Source organism: Pristiophorus japonicus, chromosome 8 (genome assembly GCF_044704955.1).
Source record: "Pristiophorus japonicus isolate sPriJap1 chromosome 8, sPriJap1.hap1, whole genome shotgun sequence".
NCBI lineage: Eukaryota > Metazoa > Chordata > Chondrichthyes > Pristiophoridae > Pristiophorus > Pristiophorus japonicus.
The window spans coordinates 172,442,215-172,468,540 of record NC_091984.1 but is presented as its reverse complement, the minus strand read 5'-3'; the positions used below and the strand labels follow the sequence as shown (position 1 = coordinate 172,468,540).

The following is a 26,326-nucleotide window of genomic DNA, read 5'->3' as shown; positions in this document are numbered from 1 at the left end:
GGTGCCGCAGGAATCGGTGCTGGGGCCTCAACTATTTACAATCTATATTAATGACTTGAATGAAGGGACCGAGTGTAATGTAGCCAAGTTTGCTGATGATACAAAGATGGGTGGGAAAGCAAATTGTGAGGACACAAAAAATCTGCAAAGGGATATAGACAGGCTAAGTGAGTGGGCAAAAATTTGGCAGATGGAGTATAATGTGGGAAAATGTGAGGTTATCCACTTTGGCATAGATAATAGAAAAGCAAATTATAATTTAAATGGAGAAAAATTGCAAAGTGCTGCAGTACAGAGAGACCTGGGGGTTCCTTGTGCATGAAACACAAAAGGTTAGTATGCAGGTTCAGCAAGTAATCAGGAAGGCAAATGGAATGTTGGCCTTTATTGCAAGGGGGATAGAGTATAAAAGCAGAGAAGTCCTGCTACAACTGTACAGGGTATTGGTGAGGTCACACCTAGAGTACTGCGTACAGTTTTGGTCTCCATATTTAAGGAAGGATATACTTGCATTGGAGGCTGTTCAGAGAAGGTTCACTAGGTTGATTCCGGAGATGAGGAGGTTGACTTATGAAGATAGGTTGAGTCTATACACATTGGAGCTCAGAAGAATGAGAGATGATCTTATTGAAACTTATAAGATAATGAGGGGGCTCGACAAGGTGGATGCAGAGAGGATATTTCCACTCGTAGGGGAAACTAAAACTAGGGGACATAGTCTTAGAATAAAGGGCCACCCATTTAAAACTGAGATGAGGAGAAATTTCTTCTCTCAGAGGGTTGTGGATGGTGGGTCTTTGAATATATTTAAGGTGGAGATAGACAGATTTGTGAGCGATAGGGGAGTCAAGGGTTATGGGGAGCGGGCAGGGAAGTGGAGCTGAGTCCATGATCAGATCAGCCATAATCTTATTGAGTGGCGGAGCAAGCTCGAGGGGCCAAATGGCCTACTCCTGCTCCTATTTCTTATGTTCTTACCATTGAATTGTGCTGGATTCTGTGCCGAGTTACCATTGGCTTGTGTGTTATAAATGGGCTCAGCTTCCCAGGCTGGAGGGGGAAAAGATAAGAACACCTACCCCATAACTTTGCTGATCAACTGCCATGGACATGAACAGAGTAAGCTGTAATACCCTCATGGCCAAATAGCCCACTAGCATTGTTGGGGGAGATGACTTACCAGGGGAAGGCACCAGCAGCCAGGTTCATGGCACCATGGGTGGCTCTGCTGCACAGAAGGGCGGGAAAAAGAGCGGGAGAGCTATAGTGATAGGGGACTCTATTGTAAGGGGAATAGATAGGAGTTTCTGCAGCCGCAACCGAGACTTCAGGATGGTATGTTGCCTCCCTGGTGCAAGGGTCAAGGATGTCTCAGAGCAACTGCAGAGCATTCTGGAGAGGGAGGGTGAACAGCCAGTTGTCGTGGTACATGTAGGTACCAATGATATAGGTAAGAAGCAGGAAGAGGTCCTACAAGCTGAATTTAGGGAGCTTGGAGTTAAATTAAAAAGTAGGACCTCAAAGGTAGTAATCTCTGGATTGCTACCGGTGCCACGTGCTAATCAGAGGACAGGGAGCAGGATAGTTAGAATAAATACGTGGCTTGAGCAGTAGTGCAAGAGGGAGGGATTCAAATTCCTGGGACATTGGAACCAGTTCTGGGGGAAGTGGGACCTGTACAAAAGGGACGGTCTTCACTTGGGCAGGACTGGAACTGATGTCCTAGGGGTAACATTTGCGAATGCAGTTCGGGAGTGTTTAAATTAATATGGCAGGGGGATGGGAACCTATGCAGCGAGACAGGGTGAAGTAATATGGAGTCAGAAACAGATGGTAGAAAGGTAAAAAGCAATAGTGGAAGGCCGAGAAAACAAAGGCAAGAAACAAAGAGGGCCACACTACATCATGATTCTAAAAGGACAAAGGGTGTTAAAAAAACAAGCCTGAAGGCTTTGTGTCTTAATGCAAGGAGTATCCGTAATAAGGTGGATGAATTAACTGTGCAAATAGATGTTAACAGATATGATGTGATTGGGATTACAGAGACGTGGCTCCAGGATGATCAGGGCTGGGAACTCAAAATCCAAAGGTATTCAACATTCAGGAAGGATAGAATAAAAGGAAAAGGAGGTGGGGTAGCATTGCTGGTTAAAGAGGAGATTAATGCAATAGTTAGGAAGGACATTAGCTTGGAATCTATATGGGTAGAGCTGCAGAACACCAAAAGGAAACAAACGTTAGTGGGAGTTGTGTACAGACCTCCAAACAGTAGTAGTGATGTTGGGGAGGGCATCAAACAGGAAATTAGGAGTGCATGCAATAAAGGTGCAGCAGTTATCATGGGTGACTTTAATATGCATATAAATTGGGCTAACCAAACTGGAAGCAATATGATGAAGGAGGATTTCCTGGAGTGCATAAGGGATGGTTTTTTAGACCAATATGTCGAGGAACCAACTAGGGGGGAGGCCATCTTAGACTGGATGTTGTGTAATGAGAGGGGATTAATTAGCAATCTCGTTGTGCGAGGCCCCTTGGGGAAGAGTGACCATAATATGGTGGAATTCTACATTAAAATGGAGAATGAAACAGTTAATTCAGAGACCATGATCCAGAACTTAAAGAAGGGTAACTTTGAAGGTATGAGGCGTGAATTGGCTAGGATAGATTGGCGAATGATACTTAAGGGGTTGACTGTGGATGGGCAATGGCAGACATTTAGAGACCGCATGGATGAACTACAACAATTATACATCCCTGTCTGGAGTAAAAATAAAAAAGGGAAGGTGGCTCAAACGTGGCTATCAAGGGAAATCAGGGATAGTATTAAAGCCAAGGAAGTGGCATACAAATTGGCCAGAAATAGCAGCGAACCCGGGGACTGAGAAAAATTTAGAACTCAGCAGAAGACGACAAAGAGTTTGATTAGGGCAGGGAAAATAGAGTACGAGAGGAAGCTTGCAGGGAACATTAAGACGGACTGCAAAAGCTTCTATAGATATGTAAAGAGAAAAAGGTTAATAAAGATAAACGTAGGTCCCCTGCAGTCAGAATCAGGGGAAGTCATAACGGGGAACAAAGAAATGGCAGACCAACTGAACAAGTACTTTGGTTCGATATTCACTAAGGAGGACACAAACAACCTTCCGGATATAAAAGGGGTCAGAGGGTCTAGTAAGAAGGAGGAACTGAGGGAAATCCTTATTAGTCGGGAAATTGTGTTGGGGAAATTGATGGGATTGAAGGCCGATAAATCCCCAGGGCCTGATGGACTGCATCCCAGAGTACTTAAGGAGGTGGCCTTGGAAATAGCGGATGCATTGACAGTCATTTTCCAACATTCCATAGTCTCTGGATCAGTTCCTATGGAGTGGAGGGTAGCCAATGTAACCCCACTTTTTAAAAAAGGAGAGAGAAAACAGGGAATTATAGACCGGTCAGCCTGACATCGGTAGTGGGTAAAATGATGGAATCAATTATTAAGGATGTCATAGCAGTGCATTTGGAAAGAGGTGACATGATAGGTCCAAGTCAGCATAGATTTGTGAAAGGGAAATCATGCTTGACAAATCTTCTGGAATTTTTTGAGGATGTTTCCAGTAGAGTGGACAATGGAGAACCAGTTGATGTGGTGTATTTGGACTTTCAGAAGGCTTTTGACAAGGTCCCACACAAGAGATTAATGTGCAAAGTTAAAGCACATGGGATTGGGGGTAGTGTGCTGACGTGGATTGAGAACTGGTTAGCAGACAGGAAGCAAAGAGTAGGAGTAAATGGGTACTTTTCAGAATGGCAGGCAGTAACTTGTGGGGTACCGCAAGGTTCTGTGCTGGGGCCCCAGCTGTTTACATTGTACATTAATGATTTAGACGAGGGGATTAATTGTAGTATCTCCAAATTTGCGGATGACACTAAGTTGGGTGGTAGTGTGAGCTGCGAGGAGGATGCTATGAGGCTGCAGAGTGACTTGGATAGGTTAGGTGAGTGTTCAAATGCATGGCAGATGAAGTATAATGTGGATAACTGTGAGGTTATCCACTTTGGTGGTAAAAACAGAGAGACAGACTATTATCTGAATGGTGACAGATTAGGAAAAGGGGAGGTGCAACGAGACCTGGGTGTCATGGTACATCAGTCATTGAAGGTTGGCATGCAGGTACAGCAGGCGGTTAAGAAAGCAAATGGCATGTTGGCCTTCATAGCGAGGGGATTTGAGTACAGGGGCAGGCAGGTGTTATTACAGTTGTACAGGGCCTTGGTGAGGCCACACCTGGAGCATTATGTACAGTTTTGGTCTCCTAACTTGAGGAAGGACATTCTTGCTATTGAGGGAGTGCAATGAAAGTTCACCAGACTGATTCCCGCAATGGCGGGACTGACATATCAAGAAAGACTGGATCAACTGGGCTTGTATTCACTGGAGTTCAGAAGAATGAGAGGGGATCTCATAGAAAAGTTTAAAATTCTGACGGGTTTAGACAGGTTAGATGCAGGAAGAATGTTCCCAATGTTGGGGAAGTCCAGAACCAGGGGTCACAGTCTAAGGATAAGGGGTAAGCCATTTAGGACCGAGATGAGGAGAAACTTCTTCACCCAGAGTGGTGAACCTGTGGAATTCTCTGCCATGGGAAGTTGTTGAGGCCAATTTACTAAATATATTAAAAAAGGAGTTAGATGTAGTCCTTACTACTAGGGGGATCAAGGGGTATGGCGAGAAAGCAGGAATGGGGTACTGAAGTTGCATGTTCAGCCATGAACTCATTGAATGGTGGTGCAGGCTCAAAGGGCCGAATGGACTACCCCTGCACCTATTTTCTATGTTTCTAGCATTTACTGCGTCGAGGCACATACAAAGAATGGTCCGAGTAAGTTTACCGCAACACGAGTTAGTCTTTAGAAGAAAATAGGACTAAATAAAAACAGTTTGACCAGTCTTCTGCAATTTACACCCACAGAGGAGGCAACATCTTCAGGAGAGACAGGGAGGGAAGAAAATTCTAGGAAAAATTAAATTGAAAACATACTTGCTCCCAAATCTGATGCATTTTGATTTAATTTTGTGGTGAGCAATGTCAGAAACCATACAGGAAATAGGAAGAAGAATTGGCCATTCAGTCCATCAGGTCGCTCCACCATTTTTGTTAGCCATGGCTGTGCCATCTTTTTAATGCCAATTCCCACCCATTGTCCGTATCACTTAATAACCATACTTTCCAATTATCTATCTGAAACGTGAACTCGGTTTCTGATGTTGCCTGACCTGCTGTGCGTTTCCAGCATTGCCTGTTCTTATTTCAGGTTTCCAAGCAGTATTTTGCTTTTGTTACCCTTTTATATGCTTCAATTGATTTGCACGATGGCCTTCGGGGGCAGTGCCTGAATGGATTTTCTATATAATGATGGCTCTGTGACGGGGCAAAGAAATGTCAGTGATGTTTGCACAGCTCTTAGATTTAATTCAGCTCACCAATGGGGAAAAAAACTTTAAACAGAGGCAGGAATGTTTGGAGTGAAATCTTCGGTTGAAAAGCTTTTTTCAATTGGAGCCTTTATTCAGACAAATGAAACGGTTTCATTCTGCAGTTTTCTGCTGGCCAGTCATAAGAACCTGAAGTAATGCTATTACAGGTTGAGTGTCCAAAATCCGGAGTTCCGAAACTCGTAATGTTCCGGAATCCGGACACCGGGCTGATCCGTGGTGGGGTCATCTGGAATCCGGAAAATGTTCCGAAATCTGGACCCAATGTCGCTCCCCACCTGATCAGCCGCCGGACTCCCCCGCCTTGTGCCACCCTCGCCCCGTCGTTGGACTCCCCACCCACCCCCCCTCCCCCCTCCCTTAAGATGTTCCAAAAACCGGAAATACCCGAACCTTGGCCTGGTCGCTTCCGGATTCAGGATGTCGGAAAGATGTTCCAAAATCCGGAAATACCCAAAATCTGGAATGGACTCGGTCCCGAGGTTTCCGGATTTTGGACGTGTCACCTGTATTAGTCATGACTCTTCTCTACAAGTTAATTTCTGAAAGTTGTGTCATTTTGTCAAATTTTTGCAATAGGTCAACAAATAAATATGGGCCAGAATACTCAGGTTACAGTTTAAAGTGCTTTAACTGGCATGACTATTGGGATGGAAACCCCTTGTGTCAACTCACGACACTCAACACAGGTCCAAGAGCATAAACCCAGTTGATTCAGCACATTTGATAACCTCTCAACGAGGCCACAAGATGGCTGGTATTGGGAATAGAAAAATGACACGCCAGCACAGCAAGGGCATTCCTCAGAGGTTGCAAGTAAGGCACATGGTTGGAGTACAGGAACCTTTACTCAGCATCCAACAGTGCTACACTTAACGTGGCAGTTACAACACTGGACACATGAAATAGGAAGCTGATTCATTCCCCAGCACTAAGATACCTCATCTTCATACCCTTAAACTAAAACACATTATATAAAAAGTTGCATCAGTCCATCTGGTGCATCTATTTTGAGCTATCTCATTGGTCCACAATTATCATATGACTGGTTTCAATCAGATACAAGTGCTTCATTGCCCAATCTCTATAGGACCCCTCTATGGCCAGCTAGATCCTCCATTGCTCCCTTCTAAACTTCAGCTTCCGGTTTCTCCCTCACCCACGCATGTTGCGGTAGTTCTTAGATATGTCTGGATAGGTAGGCAAGATCACGCCTCCAGATCTAGTATGACAGCTAACAGAAAGATGAGAGCGAGAAAGAGAGAAAGAGAGAAAGAGAGAAAGAGAGAAAGAGAGAAAGAGAGAAAGAGAGAAAGAGAGAAAGAAAGAAAGAGAGAAAGAGAGAAAGAGAGAGAGAGAAAGAAAGAGAAAGAGAGAAAGAGAGAGAAAGAAAGAGAAAGAGAGAAAGAGAGAAAGAGAGAAAGAGAGAAAGAGAAAAAGAGAAAAAGAGAAAAAGAGAAAAAGAGAAAAAGAGAAAGAGAAAAAGAGAAAAAAGAGAGAAAGAGAAAACGAGAGTGCTAGCGCGTGAGAGAGAGAGAGAGAGAGCGAGCGAGAGAAAGAAAAAGACTCTTACAGAAAAGGTCAGAGAGAGGACAAATAGAAAGACAGAGGGAAACAGAAGGAATTATAACCTCTGCCTCAGATCTGTAGGTCAAGGATCTGCGCGCCAAACTGCAAATCAAGGGTACCGCCTTGAATGCAAAACTGTCCCTTGATGTGGGAACTATGACAGTTACTATGTCCATTCGCCAAGCTCACCTCAGCTGAGCATAGTGAATGAAGACCATTCTAACAGTGAAGGTGCAAACTACAAGGAATGTTCCAACAGCCTCCATTGTCTCAAAACTGATGTGGCATGTGAGAATACATGGGATTCATCTGGTATTTCAACTATTTGTCATCAACAACATCCCAGTTGCTTATCTCTCTCTGGAACTCTGAAGCAAATTTACCTCCACATCATCATATAAATTAAACCAAAATCCCATCGAGGCCAAATAAATACATATCTCAAAATCTTACACCCGCGATCGACTGAAAGCTGAAATATAAAAGGACCCAGTGCTGGTCAGTCAGAAGTTCTGACCTCCAATGGAGTCACTTCAGGTTAGACAGCTGACAGCCTAAAATGTTTCAGGTCTCACTCAGGAAATCGTATGTACCATGGAGTTGGTGGGAAGGAAAATCACACTGGCACAAACAAACACAAAGACTTACTTATAAAAGTCTTCGTAGAATCTCCCCTCGTGATCCTGCTGAAGGGAGGGTCGGTGACTCTCAGGAAACTCATCTGTAACAAATACACTTGGGCTGTGAGCACAGATGATGTGATACGAGTCATACCTTGTTAAAGCATAGTCAGGAGACTGTTGTGACAACCAGAGAGAGGGGCATGAAGCAGACCAAGCCACGAATGTCCCCATAAACTTCGGTGGTGGGGAAGCTTTTAGAAACAATAATCCAGGACAAAATTAAGTCACTTGGACAAGTATGGATTAATTAAGAAAAGCCAGCAATGATTTGTTAAAAGCAAATAGTTTTTCATTAACTTGACTTGAGTTTTTTTGATGAGATAACCGAGAGGGTTGATGAGGGCAATGCAGTTGACGTGGTGTACATGGACTTCCAAAAGGCGTGTGACAAAGTGCCACATAATAGGCTTGCCAGCAAAATTGAAGCCCATGGAATAAAAGGGACAGGGGCACCATGGATACGGAATTGGATAAGTGACAGGAAACAGAGAGTAGTGGTGAATAGTTGTTTTTCGGACTGGAGGAAGGTATCCAGTGGTGTTCCCCAGGGGTCGGTACTAGGACCACTGCTTTTCTTGATATATATTAATAGACTTGAGTGGACAAGGCACAATTTCAAAATTTGCAGATGAGTGGTTAGGATCTGGAATGCATTGCTTGAAAGAATGGTGGAGGCAGATTCAATTATGGCTTTCAAAAGGGAATTGGATAAGTACCCGAAGGAAAAAGAATTGCTGGGCTTCGGGGAAAGGGCGGGGGAGTGGGACTGGCTGAAGTGCTCTTGCAGAGAGCCGGGCTTGATGGGCTGAATGGTTTCCGTCTGTCCTGTAACCATTCTATGATTAATATAGTCCATGAGCTTTCTGGCTAATTGCACCTTATTCAGCTCTGTCCAATTTCTTCTGTTACAATGAGAAGAGCCCAATTCAATATTTGTCCCATTAAAACGGCTAACAATGAGGGCAATGGCAGAACCTATACTGATGCCTCCAAACAGTGGAGACGAGAGAGGGGACTTGCAGACAGTTCAGAGAGAGATGCAAGAAAACTGGGCAACACTGGGTGATTTTAACTGTCCCACGATAGTCTTGTATGCAAGTAATGTTCGTGGTCAAAGTGGGGAATGTGGTTTAGAATGTATTCACGACTGCTTCCTAGCTCTATGGTTCTAGTCCGAGAAAGAAAGAAGCATTGCTCGAGCTCGTTCTGGCTAATGAAGGAGGCCAAATAACTAATGAACATAGCAGAACAGTTAGGAAATAAAAATCACAACATAGTTAGGTTCAATGTAAAAACAGAAAAGGATAATGAAGATTTAAAGATAAAGGTACTGGACTAGAAAAAGGCAAAATTCAACACATGAAGGAATCTGGCTCAAAGTAACCAGTTTGAAAAGTTAGCAATTGGGGCGACAAAGGGGAGTCACATAATAAAAATAGGGCTTACAAAACTTATCAAAAGCATCAGAAATATAGAAAGTGCAGTGGGGAAGTGAAGAGAGAGATTAAAGGGGAACATGAAAAAAGCTAGTCGAGAATATTAAAAGGCATGGGATTTTTCGGCATATAAAAAGTAAAAGAATAAAGGGAAGAACCATGCAGGGATGAAGGAGGGATCCAATTGTGGAGGATGAAGTTATGGCAGAGATACTCGATGAATATTTTGCAATTTTTTTTTACAAATGTAGGTGAAGAACAACTGTAGAAAAGGAATTGGTTCTAAATGCAACAGAACTCAAGGTGGATAATCACCAGGCCCTGAAGGCTGCACACTGGGTGACTAAAAGGCGGCACAAGAGACAGCAGAAGCTGTGGTCACTTTTTAAATTCCTCCTTAAATATGCAAATTGTGTCATGGGACTGGGAAGGAGCCAATATAGCACCTCAAGAACGGCGAGAAAGATAAACTGAGTAACTATAGGTCAATTAGTCCAATGTTGGCTATGGGCACACTTTTAGAAGCCATAATTCTTGGCTCAGAAGATCAAGATGTGGAATCAGTTTGGTTGGAGATGAGAAATAATAAGGGAAATAAGTCACTGGTGGGAGTGGTCTATAGGCCCCCAAACAGTAGCCACATTGTAGGACAGAGCATAAATCAATAAATAATGGAGGCTTGTAAGAAAGGTGCGGCAATAATCACGGGCAATTTTAATCTTCATATTGATTGGACAAATCAATTGGCAAAGATGCCTTGAGGAAGAGTTCAGAGACTGTATGCAGGATGGTTTCTTGGAACAATACGTTGTGGAACCAACCAGGGAGCAGGCTATTTTACATCTGGTAATGTGTAATGAGACTGGATTAATTAATGATCTCAGCGTAAAGGATCCTCTTCGGAAGAGCGATCATAGCATGGTAGAATTTCAAATACCATTGAGGGTCAGAAAGTTAGGTCTCAAACTAGTGCCTTGAATTTAAATAAAGGTAATTAGAAAGGCATGAAGGCAGAGTTGGTTAAAGTGCACTGGGAAAATAATGCTACATAAGAACTTGGATAGGAGCAGGAGTAGGCCATACGGCCCCTTGAGCCTGCTCCGCCATTTAATACGATCATGGCTGATCCGATCATGGACTCAGGTCCACTTACCTGCCCGCTCCCTGTAACCACTTATTCCCTTATCGGTTAAGAAATTGTCTATCTCTGTCTTAAATTCATTCAATGACCCTGTTTCCACTGCTCTATGAGGCTGCGAATTCCAGATTTACAACCTTCAGAGAAGAAATTCCACCTCATCCCAGTTTTAAATCGGCGGCCCCTTATTCTAAGATTATGCCCCCTAGTTCTAGTCTCCCCTATCAGTGGAAACATCCTCTCAGCATCCACCTTGTCAAGCCCCCTCATAGACTTATATGTTTCGATAAGATCACCTCTCATTCTTTTGAATTCCAAATGAGTAGAGGCCCAACCTACTCAACCTTTCCTCATAAGTCAACCCCCTCATCTCCAGAATCAACCTAGTGAACCTTTTCTGAACTGCCTCCAAAGAAAGCACATCCTTTTATAAATATTGAAACCAAAACTGTACGCAGTATTCCAGGTGTGGCCTCACCAATACCCTGTATAACTGTAGCAAGAATTCCCTGCTTTTTTTTACTCCATCCCCTTTGCAATAAAGGCCAAGATTCCATTGGCCTTCCTGATCACTTGCTGTACCTGCATACTTTCCTTTTGTGTTTCATGCACCAGGACCCCCAGGTCCCGCTGTACTGCAGCACTTTGCAATTTTTCTCCATTTAAATAATAACTTGCTCTTCGATTTTTTCCTGCAAAAGTGCATGACCTCACACTTTCCAACATTATACTCCATCTGCCAAATTTTTGCCCACACACTTAGCTTGTCTATGTCCTTTTGCAAGTATTTTTGTATCCTCCTCACACATTGCTTTTCTTCCCAACTTTGTATCGCAGTCAAACTTGGGTACGTTACACTCGGTCCCTTCATCCAAATCGTTAATTTAGATTGTAAATAGTTGAGGTCCCAGCACTGATCCCTGCGGCACCCCCTAGTTACTGATTGCCAACCCGAGAATGAACCATTTATCCCGATTTTCTGTTTTCTGTTAGTTAGCCAATCCTCTATCCATGCTAATATATTACCTCCAACACCGTGAACTTTTATCTTGTGCAGTAACCTTTTATGTGGCACCTTGTCAAATGCCTTCTGGAAGTCATTTTTATCTGCTTTTTGCCTCTCCCAGGAGATCACATGGCTCCAGTTGGGGTGGCGTGTAAAATGTTTTAGTATAAGGGGTGTTGGTTGGGCTGGGTGCTGTTTGCCTCTATCATTGTTGATAGGCTTATATGTAACCTCTAGGGCTGCTGACCAAGGGCCGTGTGGCTCTTTGTTGGCTGGCGCGGACCCAATGGGCCAGAATGGCCTCCTTCTGCACTGTAAATTTCTATGTTTCTAAGTCTAAATACACCACATCCACTGGTTCCCCTTTATCCACCCTCTTCGTTACATCCTCAAAGAATTCCAGCAAATTTGTCAAACATGTCTTCCCCTTCATAAATCAATGCTGACTCTGCCTGACTGAATTATATTTTTTTCAAATGTCCTGCTACTGCTTCTTTAATAATGGACTCCAACATTTTCCCAACCACAGATGTTAGGCTAACTGGTTTATAGTTTCTTGCTTTTGTCTGCCTCCTTTTTTAAAAAAAATAGGGGCGTTACATTTGCAGTTTTCCAATTTGCTGGGACCTCCCCAGAATCCAGCAAATTTTGGTAAAGTACAACCTATGCATCCACTATCCCTGCCGCTACTTCTCTTAAGAACCTAGGATGCAAGCCGTCAGGTCTAGGGGATTTATCCGCCTTTAGTCCCATTATCGTACTGAGTACCATCTCCTTAGTGTGTGTGAGGTTCCTCTCCCCTATTGGGATATTTTTAGCGCCTCTACCGTAAAGACTGATACAAAATATTTGTTCAAAGTTTCTGCCATCCCCATCACTAATTCCCTGGTCTCGTCCTCTAAGGGACCAACATTTACTTTAGCTACCCTTTTCCATTTTGAAATTCAACCATGCTATAATCACTCATTCCAAGGGGATTCTTGGCTTGGAGATTGTTTATTAATCCTTTCTCATTACACAGGACCAGATCTAAGATAGCCTGCCCCCTGGTTGGTTCTGTTACATACTGCTCCAGGAACCCGTCCCTTATGCACCCTATGAACTCTTCCTCAAGGCTACCCTGACCAATTTGATTTGGCCAATCAATATGGAGGTTAAAATCACCCATGATTATTGCCGTTTCCTTTTTTACAAGCCTCCACTATTTCTTGGTTTATGCTCCGACCAGAGTTGTTATTGTTAGGGGGCCTATAGACTACGCCCACCAATGACTTTCTCCCCTTATTATTCCTTATCTCCACCCAAACTGTTTCAACATCCTGATCATTTGAGCCAATATCTTTTTCTCACTATTGCAGTGATTCCATCCCATCAATAGAGCTACCCCACCTCCTTTTCCTTTCTGTCTGTCCTTCCGAATTGTCAAGTACCCCTGAATATTCCCCAGAAAGCAGGAACAGGGTACTGAAGGAATGATCAGTCATGATCTTATTGAATGGTGGTGCAGGCTCGAAGGACCGGATGGCCTACTCCTGCACCTATTTTCTATGTTTCTATGTTTAGTTCCCAGTCCTTGCAGCCATGTCTCTATCATACCTATTTGTAACTATTTGTGCCGACAGCATTAAAGGGTCGAACCGCAGAAAAGCAGTGGCAAACATTTAAGGAGATATTTCATAACTCTCAGCAAAGATTTATTCCAGTGAGAAAGAAAGACTCTAAGAAGGATGAACCATAACTAAGGAAGTAAAGGAGGGGATCAAATTGAAAAAAAAGGCACACAATGTTGTGAAGAACAGTGGAAGGCCAAAGGATTGGGAAAATTTTAGAAACCAGCAAAAAAAAAATGGAGAGAGAAGATATCTTATGAGAGTAAACAAGCAAGAAATATGAAAACATACAGTAAGAGCTTCTACAGGTATATAAAAAGGAAGCGAGTAGCTAAAGTAAACTTTAGTCCCTTAGGAGGATGAGACTGGGGAATTAATAATGGGAAACAGGGAATTGGCAGAGACTTTGAACAAATATTTTGTATCGGTCTTAACAATGGGCACTAAAAGCATCCCAATAATTGATAAGTGAGGGGGGGGGGGGGGGGCGGAGACTTAAAACAATCACTAAAGAAAAAGTACTCGGCAAACTAATGGGATTAAAGGTGGACAAGTCCCCTGGACCTGATGGCCTGCATCCTCGAGTCTTAAAAGAGGTGGTTGCAGAGATAGTGGATGCATTGATTGTAATCTACCAAAATTCCTTGGATTCTGGAGAGGTCCCAGCGGATTGGAATACCGCAATGGTAACGACCCTATTTAAGAAAGGAGGGAGACAGAAAGCATGAAACTATAGACCAGTTAGCCTAACATCTGTCATTGGGAAAATGCTGGAGTCCATTATTAAGGAAGTAGTAGCAGGACATTTAGAAAATCATAATGCAGTCAAGGAGTCAGCATGGTTTTATGAAAGGGAAATCATGTATGAGAAATTGTTGGGAGTTCTTTGAAGATGTAATGAGCAGGGTGGATAAAGGGGAGCCAGTAGATGTGGTGTCTTTGGATTTCCAGAAAGCATTCGATAAGGTGTCACACAAAAGGTTACTGCACAAAGTAAGAGCTCACAGGGTTGAGGGTAATATATTAGCATGGATAGAGGATTGGCTAACGAACAGAAAACAGAGAATCGGGATAAATGGCTCATTTTCAGGTTGGCAAACTGTAACTAGTGGGGTGCCACAGGGATCAGTGCTGGGGCCTCAACTATTTACAATCTATATTAATGACTTGGATGAAGGGACCGAGTGTAATGTAGCCAAATTTGCTGATGATACAAAGATATGTGGGAAAGCAAGTTGTGAGGAGGATGCAAAGAATCTGCAAAGGGATAGGCTAAGTGAGTGGGCAAAAAATTGGCAGATGGAGTACAATGTGGGAAAATGTGAGGTTATCCACTTTGGTAGGAAAAATAAAACAGCAAATTATTTTTTAAATGGGGAGAGATTACAAAATGCTGAGGTACTGAGGGATCTGGGGGTCCTTGTACATGAAACACAAAATTAGTATGCAGGTAGAGCAAGCAATTAGGAAGGCAAATGGAATGTTGGCCTTTATTGCAAGGGGGATGGAGTATAAAAGTAGAGCAGTCTTGCTACAACTGTACAGAATATTGGTGAGGCCACACCTGGAGTACTGTGTACAGTTTTGGTCTCCTTATTTAAAAGGAAGAATACACTTGCATTGCAGGCAGCTCAGAGAAGGTTCACGAGGTTGATTCCTGAGATGAAGGGGTTGTCATATGAAGAAAGGTTGAGCAGGTTGGGCCGATACTCATTGGAGTTTAGAAGACAGAGGTGATCTTATTGAAATGTACAAGATTCTGAGGGGGCTTGACAGGGTAGATGCAGAGAGAATGTTTCCCCTTGTGGCGGAGTCGAGAACTAGGGGGCATAGTTTCAGAATAAGGGGCCCAAGTTTCCACATGATTTGCGCCTGATTTTTAGGAGCAACTGGTGGAGAACGGACTATCTTAGAAATCGCAATTCTCCACATTTTTTTTTCTGCAGTTCTAGTGAGGTAGAACAGTTCTACTTTGGAACAGAATTTTTTCTTCAAAAGGGGGCGTGTCCGGCCACTGACGCCTGATTTGAAAGTTTCCACAGTGAAAACGTACTCCAAACTAAAGTAGAATGGAGCAAGTGAAGATTTTTGTAGAACTGAAAAAACCTGTTCTACACATTAAAAAATCAGGCGCAGGTTACAAATTAGGCGTCCAGAACAAGGTGGGGGGGAGGGGGGGGGGGAAGGGAAGTCATTAAATTCTACAATCAATCCTTATTTATACTTCTACAAATATTATACAAATAAATCCAACCTGAATAAACATTTATAAGCAAAGAAAAGATTAAAGAAACCATCTTCCTACCTGTGTGAAAGTACTTCAGCCATCGTTGGTTGCCGCGGGGGGGTGGGGTAGGAAACCGCCGTTTGCCGCCGCGGAGGGGAGGGAGGGGAAGGAGACAGCGGCTTGTTGCCGCGGAGGGGAGGGAGGGGAAGGAGACAGCGGTTTGTTGCCGCGGAGGGGAGGGAGGGGAAGGAGACAGCGGTTTGTTGCCGCGGAGGGGAGGGAGGGGAAGGAGACAGCGGTTTGTTGCCGCGGAGGGGAGGGAGGGGAAGGAGACAGCGGTTTGTTGCCGCGGAGGGGAGGGAGGGGAAGGAGACAGCGGTTTGTTGCCGCGGAGGGGAGGGAGGGGAAGGAGACAGCGGTTTGTTGCCGCCACGGAGGGGAGGGAGGGGGAGGAAGAAACCGCCGTTTGTTGCCGTGGAGGGTGGGGAGGGGAAGGAGACAGTGAGAAGGCTGCAAGAAGCCTCAGTGCTGATGTGCTGATGGCAATGTGCTTTTATTAAAAAATGTTCAAAAATTAAACAGCTACAAAGAACTACAAAAATGGCCGAGTGCCAATGTTTTTTTCACACTGAGCATGCGCGAACGCTCCAACGCGCAGCGTTGCCGGCAGGGAAAAAACTAATTTAAATAGTACCCGCCCCCTCCCACTTACAAAATCGGCGCGAGTGTAGGCTCCGCCCCCCTGGGCGCCACGCCAAACAGACAAGGAGCTGCACGAGAATAGCGCGTTTTTTTTCTGGCGCCATTTTAGGCGCGAAAAACGTGCGCCCAGCTCGGAGGGGCGCCTGTTTTTTATCCTGTGGAAACTTGGGCCCAAGGGGTCATCCATTTAAAACGGAAATGAGGAGGAATTTCTTCTCTCAGAGAGTTGTGAATCTTTGGAATTCTCTACCCCAGAGAGCTGTGGAAGCTGGGTCACTGAATATATTTAAGGTGGAGATAGACAAATTTTTGAGCGATAAGGGAGTCAAGGGTTATGAGGAACGAGCAGGGAAGTGGAGCTGAGTCCATGATCAGATCTGCCATGATCTTATTGAATGGTGGAGTAGGCTCGACGGGCCAAATGTCCTACTCCTGCTCCTATTTCTTTTGTTCTTATGTAATTCAAGAAAAAAATTAGTAATCATTTAGAAATGCATGGGTTAATCAAGGTCAGCAGAAATTTGTTAAAGGCAAGTTGTTTTTGATAAACATAGAACTTTTTGAAGAAGTGACTGATTGAATTACATCTTCTATCCATTTAACCATCGATTTCCAGAAGACATAGGTTACATCGGATATACGGCACAGAAACAGGCTATTTGGCCTAACTAGTCCATGCTAGTTATGCTCCACTCAAGCCTCCTCCCGTCTTTCCTCATCTAAATCTATCAGCGTAACCCTCTATTCCCTTCTCCCTCATATGCTTGTCTAGCCTCTGCTTAAATGCATCTATACGATTCGCATCAACCACTCCCTGTGGTAGCGAGTTCCACATTCTCACCATTCTTTAGGTAAAGAAGTTTCTTTTGAATTGTCTATTGGATTTCTTGGTGACTATCTTATATTGATGGTCTCTAGTTATGCTCTTCCCCACAAGTGGACACATTCTCTCTGTATCCACTCTGTCAAAACCTTTCATTATTTTAAAGACCTCTATTAGGTCACCCCTCAGCCTTCTTTTTTTCAAGAGAACAGAGACCCAGCCTGTTCACCCTTTCCTGATATGTATACCCTTGCATTTCTGGTATCATCCTTGTAAATCTTCTCTGCACCAAAAACATTTGATAAGCTGACTCACAAAAGGCTCGTTAGAAACATTCAGGTATATAGAAGAGGAGAAAATATAGCAGCATAGATACAAAGTCGGTTGATGGAAAGGAAACAGAGTCAAGGATTGGAGAAAGGTTGGAAGTGCTGTATCCCAGGGTTCAATGTGGAGTCCACATTTATTCTCGGTCTATATAGATGATTTGGACTTGGGTACAGGGAATACAATGTTGAAATTTACTGATGACATAAAAGTAGGGGGTTTGGCAAACAATGAGGAGAAGTGCAAGAGACTTCAGAAAAAGACAAGACAGGTTAGCAGAATTGGTCGATAGGTAGCAGATGTAATTTGATGTTGATCGAGGTGAGACATGACATTCTAGGGGGAATAAAAATCAGGAATTGGGAGAATGCACTCAATGGACAGACACTGACAGATGTGGATTAACTAAAAGACTTAATTTCATGAAAGTGCAAATGCAGGTTGATAAAGGCATGCAGCATTGAGTTCTATAAGCAGAGGCATGGAATACAAGCGTAAAGATTGCGTGCATACCATTATAGAAAGGACATTAAAGCGAGAGAGAGAGTACAGTGTAGATTCACCAGGATGATGCAATAGGCAGAAAACTCGAGCTAGGAGGGGAGACTTGGGGTACTGCGACTACTTCCACTGTACCAAAGATGGTTAAGAGGAGAGTTATTAGAGGGTTTTAAAAAAAATAATGAACAGCTTTTAGCTAGTGAATAAGGAAAGACCATTTCCTCTCTTGGAGGAACAAGTGACAGAGAGGTCATGAATTTTAAATTGGCACTTAGAAAGTTAGGAGGCTTAGGAGAAATGTATTTTCACAGCAGGTTGTTGGAGTTGAATGTTTTATCACAGGGAGTGGTTGAGGCAGAGGCCAATATATCTTTTAAAATAAAATTGGATAAATATTTGAAGGGCGATGGGGATAGAATATGGTAGGATTATCTTTGAATAGCTAATCTGAAAAAAAGGTCTGTCACAGGCACGATGGGCTGAATGACCCCCTTCTGAGCTGTAAATGTCTATGGTTGGAGTCCGCCTGCCCTCAAGATTCCACTGGGCATGGAGCATACCAATTTTCTCTCTATTTTTTCCTATTATCTTCTACATTCTCCTCTCCTCTCCTCTCCTCTCCTCTCCTCTCCTCTCCTCTCCTCTCCTCTCCTCTCTGGTGGTGTTGGTTGAGAGGCGAGTTGGCTAGGGCATTGGGAGAACTTCCTCTCTTCAAATAGTGTCATGGAAACTTTACCTGAACAAGCAGATGGAGCCCCAGTTTAATGCCTCATCAGAAAGACAGCAGCACCTCCATCAACATAGTGCCCCCTCAGTATCGGGATGTCAACCTAGATTATTTGCTCGAGTCCTGCGGTGGGACTTGAAGCCACAAACTTCTGACTCACACACACACACACACACACATATAGCTTACTGATGTTAATTAACTGAGGTAGTAGCTTTGGATGTGGAGCACTTCAAAAAAGCCAAAGCAAAGATAGTGTTGCTCAATGTGCTCTAATCGGTGACGATGAAAGAAGTATTACGGGTTCTGCAACTGTTCAAATTTACCCAGATGACTGATTTTTATTAATGACCATGCCAAATATAATGGACTGTAAATACAGAAACATTGATAGATTTAGGCTTCACACTGGACCAGTAGTTTTATAGAATTGAAAGCAATTTAATTTTGCGCTTGAATCAGTTACAGATTTCTCTGCAGTTAACTTCCAATGTTGCAGCAAATTATAATCAGTAGCACCATTAGCGTGGATTCCTGGGCTAAACAACTTTTAGAATATCCAAAAGGAAAAGCATATTGATGCAATCTTTGGTCACTCCATAACTCGGAGCCTTACAATACCACTGACCAAAGGCCCAACTCACCCATTGACTTGGCATCATAGAAAGTTCTGGAAAACAAAACCACTGTCACTTCATGGCTGCAATTCTTATCCTAAAATTAAAAAGGAGGGAAAAAAAAAAGATATTTTAAATTGCAATCAGTCTATCTTGTTGGATAGGACACTAAAATTGCGACAGAAATTTGTACAGCAAAATCATACATGTGTTTGAATATCTTATTCAATATTTTCATTTCTATTGCTACTAGATTAATACTCAATGAGGAGCTGTTCAATACATAGGTTATATTTTGCATGCTGCAGAAGCTTTAGAATTCTGATGAAAGGTCTGATGCTGCCTGACCTGCTGAGTGTTTCCTGCATTTTCTGTTTTTATTTCAGATTTCCAGCATGCCCTGCCTTTTGCTTTTGTGTTAGAATTCAGGTCTGATCAAGGGTAATAGAAGCTAAACACGTTGATAGACCAAAGGTTATGATAGTGGGTGGTTGTCACTGCGTGTCAGATACAAGCCTGCAGTCATGTGCAGTTGAGTTTCCAGATCTCAGCATGGCCACTGGGAGAGGTACCATAGAGACTGAGCACTTCACAGTGACTTAGACATATCCTAGGATGCTGAAGGGAGTCCAGGGAGGAAAGCAGCGATCGACTGCGTATCCATTTTATACTTCTACCAACTTTACCTCACATATTGGCAACTGGAGGAAACTAGACAACAACTTGTATTTATATTGAGCCTTTAACATAGAAAATAGGTGCAGGAGAAGGCCATTCAGCCCTTCGAGCCTGCACCACAATTCACTATGACCCATTCAACCTCAGTACCTCAAGGCGCTTCACAGGAGTATTATGCGCTAAAAATGACACTGAGCCGCACAAGTAGAAATTAGCGCAGGTGATTAAAAGCTTGTTCAAAGAGGTAGGTTTTAAGGAGCGTTTTGAAGGAGAAAAGAGAGGTAGAGAGGCATAGAGGTTTAAGGCAGGGAGTTCCAGAGCTTGGGGCCGAGGCAACAGAAGGCACGGCCACCAATGGTTGAGTGATTACAATCAGGGATGCTCAGGAGGGCAGAATTAGAGGAACGCAGATATCTCGGGCTGTTGTGGGGCTGGAGGAGATTACAGAGATAGGGAGGGGCGAGGCCATGGAAGGATTTGAAAATAAGGATGAGAATTTTGAAATCAAGACATTGCTAACCGGAAGCCAATGTAGGTCAGCGAGCACAGGGGTGATGGGTAAGTGGGACTTGGTGCAAGTTAGGACACGGGCAGCCGAGTTTTGGATCGCCTCCAGTTTACGTAGAGTAGAATGTGGGAGGCCAGCCAGGAGTGCATTAGAAGAGTCAAATCTAGAGGTAACAAAGGCTTGGATGCAGCACCAGATGAGCTGAGGCAAGGGCAGAGACGGGTGACGGAGGTGGAAATATGTGGTATTAGTTATGCCTCGGATGTGTGGTTGAAGGTTCATTTCAGGGTCTAATATGACACCAAGGTTGCGAACAGTCTGGTTCAGCCTCAGACAGGAGATGAGGAGATGGATGGAGTTAGTGGACCGAAAACAATGGCTTCAGTCTTTCCAATATTCAATTGGAGGAAATTTCTGCTCATCCAGAACTGAATGTCGGAAAAGCAGTTTGACAATTTAGAGACCGTGGAGAGGTTGAGAGAAGTGGTGGTGAGGCCATAATCGGGCAATATCCCTTCAGTAAAATACCTGTTAATTCTCACCATCTAGATTCACACATCAAGAGTAGTCACTGGTAGGTGGGTGGGGAGGTACCAGACGGCTGGCAACACTTGTGGAACTGTACCCCAACTAGAATCAGTGCTTACAGGAAAGGTGGTTAGAAAAAGGATGAAAATTCAGGGCAGGGCTTAACTAAATATATTGCCAGTTTGTTATCCGTTACCCAATACATATGTTTTCCATAAAAACATTGAAATTTTGAGATACACACACACACACACACACAGGCAAAACTGATCTCATATTCCACATTCCGTTGTTATACTCCTTTCTTACCTTCCATTTGGCAAGTAGGTCAGCAAGGAAACCATTTACAGCCTTCTCAAAGTACAAATCACCTAAGTCCGAAAGAAATGGGCAGGATGGTTAGAGAACAGTCCAATCATTGAAAGAAACATCAGCAATCTGCTACTGCCTTCCCTCATTCAGTGGCGGAAAGTGGAAAACTTCACCAAGTCCAACATCTTAAATTCTCATCAGGCTAGGACCCGTCAGCATCACTGTTCATACATCAGTCCGACACACAGCCAGACCGATCAGAGATTATGGAAACACTTCAACAAAGGGAAGGCAGGAGATGCTACTGTGGTTTTAAACTACAAACTTATTCCAGAATTATTTGTCTACATGAGAAAATAAAAATAAGTTCTGTTAAATAAGAGTTCTGTGTTTTAAATATCTCGATTTCCAGTGAATGAGGAAGGGGTGGCAGCAACATGCCTGCTCATATCTTATATACACAAGGGTGACAGAACAAATGGTTTTAAAAACAAATAACCTAGTTCAGCCTCAGATACTGGCCAAAGTACATTGGAAACATAGGAGGCAGCGACACCACTCCGAGAATTGATATTACCTCAATATTTGACAGCAACTGAGCTTTTCAGGAACAGGAAGCCAATAATTAGAATACAGGCTGTACCAATAGTTTGATTCTTTAAAACTGTGAATTTCCAATAATTCTATTCAACTTTGAGTTGCTAGTTTGCCATTTAGGCCCCTCCATCTCAGAGTAGACTTTACCAGGGCTGTCAGCAAGATTAAGGCACAGAACCGTGTGTGTGTGAAACCATCATACCGTGTCCACTTAAACTGTGAAAATCTTGCATCAGAACAATGAATATTTAAAATTCTTGGCCCACAGATTAGTTTGAAACGGAGACACAGCACTGCAAGTAGGGTCACAGAACATGGCTCCTGTTCCTGACTGATGCTTTTATGTGATACAGCACACCTATAGCGTACATCTTTTTATAAATTGTCTCACCATAGATGTCAAAGTCCCACATCTCACAGCTCATCTGGATGAAAATATAGACCATGGCTGAGGTAGATCGGAACACCACCTTTAAAAGGACACCAATAATGTTAGTCACAATTTAACCTTTTTCCCCATATACAGGAGCCACTTCCAATTATCCCCATTACAGGAGTGCAGACTCAAAATGATATTTTCCCACACTTTATATACCTGGTATGAATTTTTCCCATTCCCTGCACTGATCTTCCATTCTTACACCTGCTAAATTTGGCATCGATCGCAATCCTGCCCTTTCAGTCTGCCCTTTAATGTCTCCCTTTGGATTTTATTGGGAGTTCCATATTGTGGGGTCTTTTCTCCCAAACATCAGCAACTAATTCCCTCAAACCACATCACATGCCAGAAGCAGCAGCAACTTCTGATAATGCCGAAGGCACAGAGCCTTCACACAACAATGGCAAGACTGTGGCAGAGGCCAATTACACTTTGATCAGCCCACAACTTCAACTGCCGCAATCCTCACGCAAATGGTGGGTGATAAAAAAATTACGATTTAAAACATAAGAAATAGGAGCAGGAGTAGGCCATTTGGCCGCTCGAGCCTGCTCCGCCATTTAATATCATGGCTGATCTGATCATGGACTCAGCTCCACTTCCCTGCCCGCTTCCCTTAACCCTTTTTTCCCCCTCATCGCTCAAAAATCGAACTCCGCCTTAAATATATTCAATGACCCCGCCTCCATAGCTCTCTGGGACAGAGAATTCCACAGATTTACAACCCTCAGAGAAGAAATTCCTTCTTATCTTAATTTTAAATGGGCGACCCCTTATTCTGAGACTATGTCCCCTAGTTTTAGATTCACCTATGAGTGGAAATATCCTCTCTGCATCCAACTTGTTGAGACCCCTCATTATCTCATGTTTCGATAAGATCACCTCTCATTCTTCTGAACTCCAATGTGTATAGGCCCAACCTACTCAACCTATCTTCATAAGTCACCCTTTCATTGTGGAATCAACCTAGTGAACCTTCTCTGAACAGCCTCCAATGCAAGTATATCCCTCCTTAAATAGAGACCAAAACTGTACGCAGTACTCCAGGTGTGGCCTCACCAATACTCTGTACAGTTGTAGCAGGACTTCTCTGCTTTTATACTCTAGCCCCCTTGCAATAAAGACCAACATTCCATTTGCCTTCCTGATTACTTGCTGTACCTGCATACAGACTTTTTGTATTTCATGCACAAGGACCTCCAGGTCCCTCTCTACTGCAGTACTTTACAAATTTTTTCCTTTAAATTATAATTTGCTTTTCTATTTTTTTCTGCCGAAGTGGATATTCTTACAATATACTCCATCTGCCAAATTTTTGCCCACTCACTTAGCCTGTCTATATCCCTTTGCAGATTGTGTGTTCTCCTCACAATTTGCTTTCCCACCCATCTTTGTATCAGCAGCAAACTTGGCTACATTACACTCGGTCCCTTCATCCAAGTCATTAATATAGATTGTAAATACTTGAGGCCCAGCACCGATCCCTGCGACATCCCACTAGTTACTGTTTGCCAACCGGAAAATGACCCATTTATCCCGACTCTCTGTTTTGTTAGTTAGCCAATCCTCCAGCCATGCTAATATATTACCCCCAACCCCGTGAACTTTTATCTTGTGCAGTAATCTTTTATGTGGCACCTTATCGAATGCCTTCTGGAAATCCAAATACACCACATCCACTGGTTCCCCGTTATCCACCCTGCTCATTACATCCTCAAAGAACTCCAGCAAATTTGTCAAAAAGATTTCCCTTTCATAAAACCATGCTGACTCTGCTTAATTGAATTATGCTTTTCCAAATGTCCTGCTACTGCTTCCTTAATAATGGACTCCAGCATTTTCCCAACGACAGATGTTAGGCTAACTGGTCCATAGTTTCCTGCTTTCTGTCTGCCTCCTTTTTTAAATAGGGGCGTTACATTTGCGGTTTTCCAGTCCGCTAGGGCCTCCCCAGAATCCAGGGAATTTTGGTAGATTACAACCAATGCATCAACTATCTCTGCAGCCACTTCTGTTAAGACCCTAGGATGCAGGCCATCAGGTCCAGTGGAGTTGTCCGCCTTTAGTCCCATTATTTTGCTGAGTACTACTTCTTTAGTGACAGTGATTGTATTAAGTTCCTCCCTCCCTTTAGCCCCTCGATTATTATTGGGATGTTTTTCGTGTCTTCTACCGTGAAGCCCGATACAAAATATCCGATCAAAATCTCTGCCATTTCCCTGTTCCCCATTATTAATTCCCCAGTCTCATTCTCTAGGAGAGCAACATTTACTTTAGCCACTCTTTTCCTTTTTATGTACTTGTAGAAACTCTTACTATCTGTTTTTATATTTCGTGCTAGTTTACTTTCATAATCTATCTTCCCTCTCTTTATTAATTTTTTAGTTGTTTTGTTGGCTTTTAAACATTTCCCAATCCTCTGACCTCCCACTAGTCTTGGCCAATTTGTTTTCAACTTGAGACCATCCCTCATTTCCTTAGTTAGCCATGGATAGTCTTTCCTTCTCATTGGGATATATTTCTGTTGAGTTATGAAATATCTCGTTACATGTCAACCATCCCACATCTCAATCTATTTTCCCTGTCCACTTTAGCCAACTCTGCCTTAATACCTTTGCAGTCTCCTTTATTTAAGCTTAGGACACTGGTTTGAGATCCAACTTTTTCACCCTCCAACTGAATTTGAAATTCAACCATGCTATGGTCACTCATTCCGAAAAGTTCATTTATTAATCCTGTTTCATTACACAGTACCAGATCGAAGGTAGCCTGCTCCCTGGTTGGTTCTGCAACATACTGTTCAAGGAAACTATCCCGGATACACTCTATGAACTCTTCCCTCAAGACTACCTTGGCCAATTTGCATTGGCCAATCAATACGAAGGTTAAAATCGCCCATGCTTATTGCCGTTCCTTTTTTACAAGCCTCCATTATTTCTTGATTTATACTCTGTCTAACAGTGTAGATACTGATTGGGGGCCTATAGACTACGCTCACCAGCGACTTTTTCCCCTTATTATTCCTTATCTCCACGCAAACTGATTCAACATCTTGATCTTCTGAGCCAATATCATTTCTCACTAACGCACTGATCTCATCCTTTATTAACAGAGCTACCCCACCTCCTTTTCCCTTTTGTCTGTTCTTCCGAATTGTTAAATAGCCCTAAATATTCAGTTCCCAGCCTTGGTCACCTTGCAACCACATCTCTGTAATGGCTATCAGATCATATCCATTTATATCTATTTCTGCCTTCAACACATCTATTTTGTACTGAATGCTGCATGCATTCTGATACACTTTTATGTTTATACATTCTGTCCCTTCCTGTCACGCTCTGGTTTTCATTTCCCCCAGTGCTACCCTGCTCTATTGACTTCTCCTTATTCTTTGACATTTTAAATTTCTGCTCACCTGAACCCTCCCCCCCACTAATTAGTTTAAAGCTCTCTCTACAGCTCTAGTTATTCGATTCGCCAGGACCCTAGTCCCAGCACGGTCTATGTGGAGCCCGTCCCAACGGAACAGCTCCCCCTTAACCCAGTACTGGTGCCAGTGCCTCATGAACCAAAACCCCTTTCTCTCACAACAGTCTTGAAGCCACGTGTTTAACTCTCTGATCTTACTTACCCTATGCAAATTTGCTCGTGGCTCAGGTGGTAATCCAGAGATTATTACCTTTGTGGTTCGGCTTTTTAATTTGGCCCCTAGCTGCTCATAATCCCTCAGCGGAACCTCTTTGTTTGTCCTAACTATGTCGTTGGTACTCACGTGGACCATGACAACTGGATCTTCCCCCTCCCACTCCAAGTTCCTCTCCAGCCCAGAGGAGATGTCCTTAACCCTGGCACCAGGCAGGCAACACAGCCTTCGGGACTCACGCTTTCGGCTGCAGAGAACAGTATCTATCCCCCTAACTGTACTGTCCCCTACCACTACAACGTTTCTTTTTACTCCCCCCACTTGAATGGCTCCCTGTACCACATCATCATCATAGGCAGTCCCTCGAACGAGGATGACTTGCTTCCACACGAGTTCACAGATGTTTCAATGAAGGACCCGATATTCCAGTCCTGAACTCCAGTTGAAAGGGTGGAAGATGCCTGTGCGTGGATTTTTTTTTAAACGTGTGGTGACCGTTGTACATCACACAGCTCTGTACCACATAGCTCCCTGGTGGCTCAGTGGGTCAAGGCACCACACATTGTGATACTGAAGCACAGACCAGATGGCTCCGGGTTTAATTTCCCATCCGTGAGAAGCGAGCGGATCTCTGCTGGAACTGCAGCGGAGACCCAACTGGTTCTCTAATGTCCTTTCGGGAAGGAAGGACCCAACGTCCTACCCGGTCTGGCCTATACGTGACTCCAGTCCCACATTAACTCTGATGTGGCCAAGCAAGACATTCAGTGGCATCA

The 26,326-nt window shown here is 43.4% G+C and overlaps 1 protein-coding gene across 9 annotated transcripts in view; it reads right to left on the bottom strand.

The window, feature by feature from the left end:
* depdc5 (DEP domain containing 5, GATOR1 subcomplex subunit) overlaps window positions 1-26,326 on the bottom strand; it is a 187,707-nt gene that overhangs the window by 150,095 nt on the left and 11,286 nt on the right. For 8 of the 9 annotated variants that reach the window (XM_070887542.1, XM_070887544.1, XM_070887545.1 and 5 more), the window contains exons 8-11: window positions 21,860-21,938; window positions 20,869-20,930; window positions 18,873-18,942; window positions 7,697-7,769 (exon numbers count right to left, since the gene is read on the bottom strand). In XM_070887542.1, the coding sequence (XP_070743643.1) occupies window positions 7,697-7,769; window positions 18,873-18,942; window positions 20,869-20,930; window positions 21,860-21,938 (284 nt within the window). Of the gene's footprint in view, window positions 1-5,260; window positions 5,342-7,696; window positions 7,770-18,872; window positions 18,943-20,868; window positions 20,931-21,859; window positions 21,939-26,326 lie in introns of those variants that run through there. The other variant, XM_070887547.1, reaches the window with a different exon arrangement.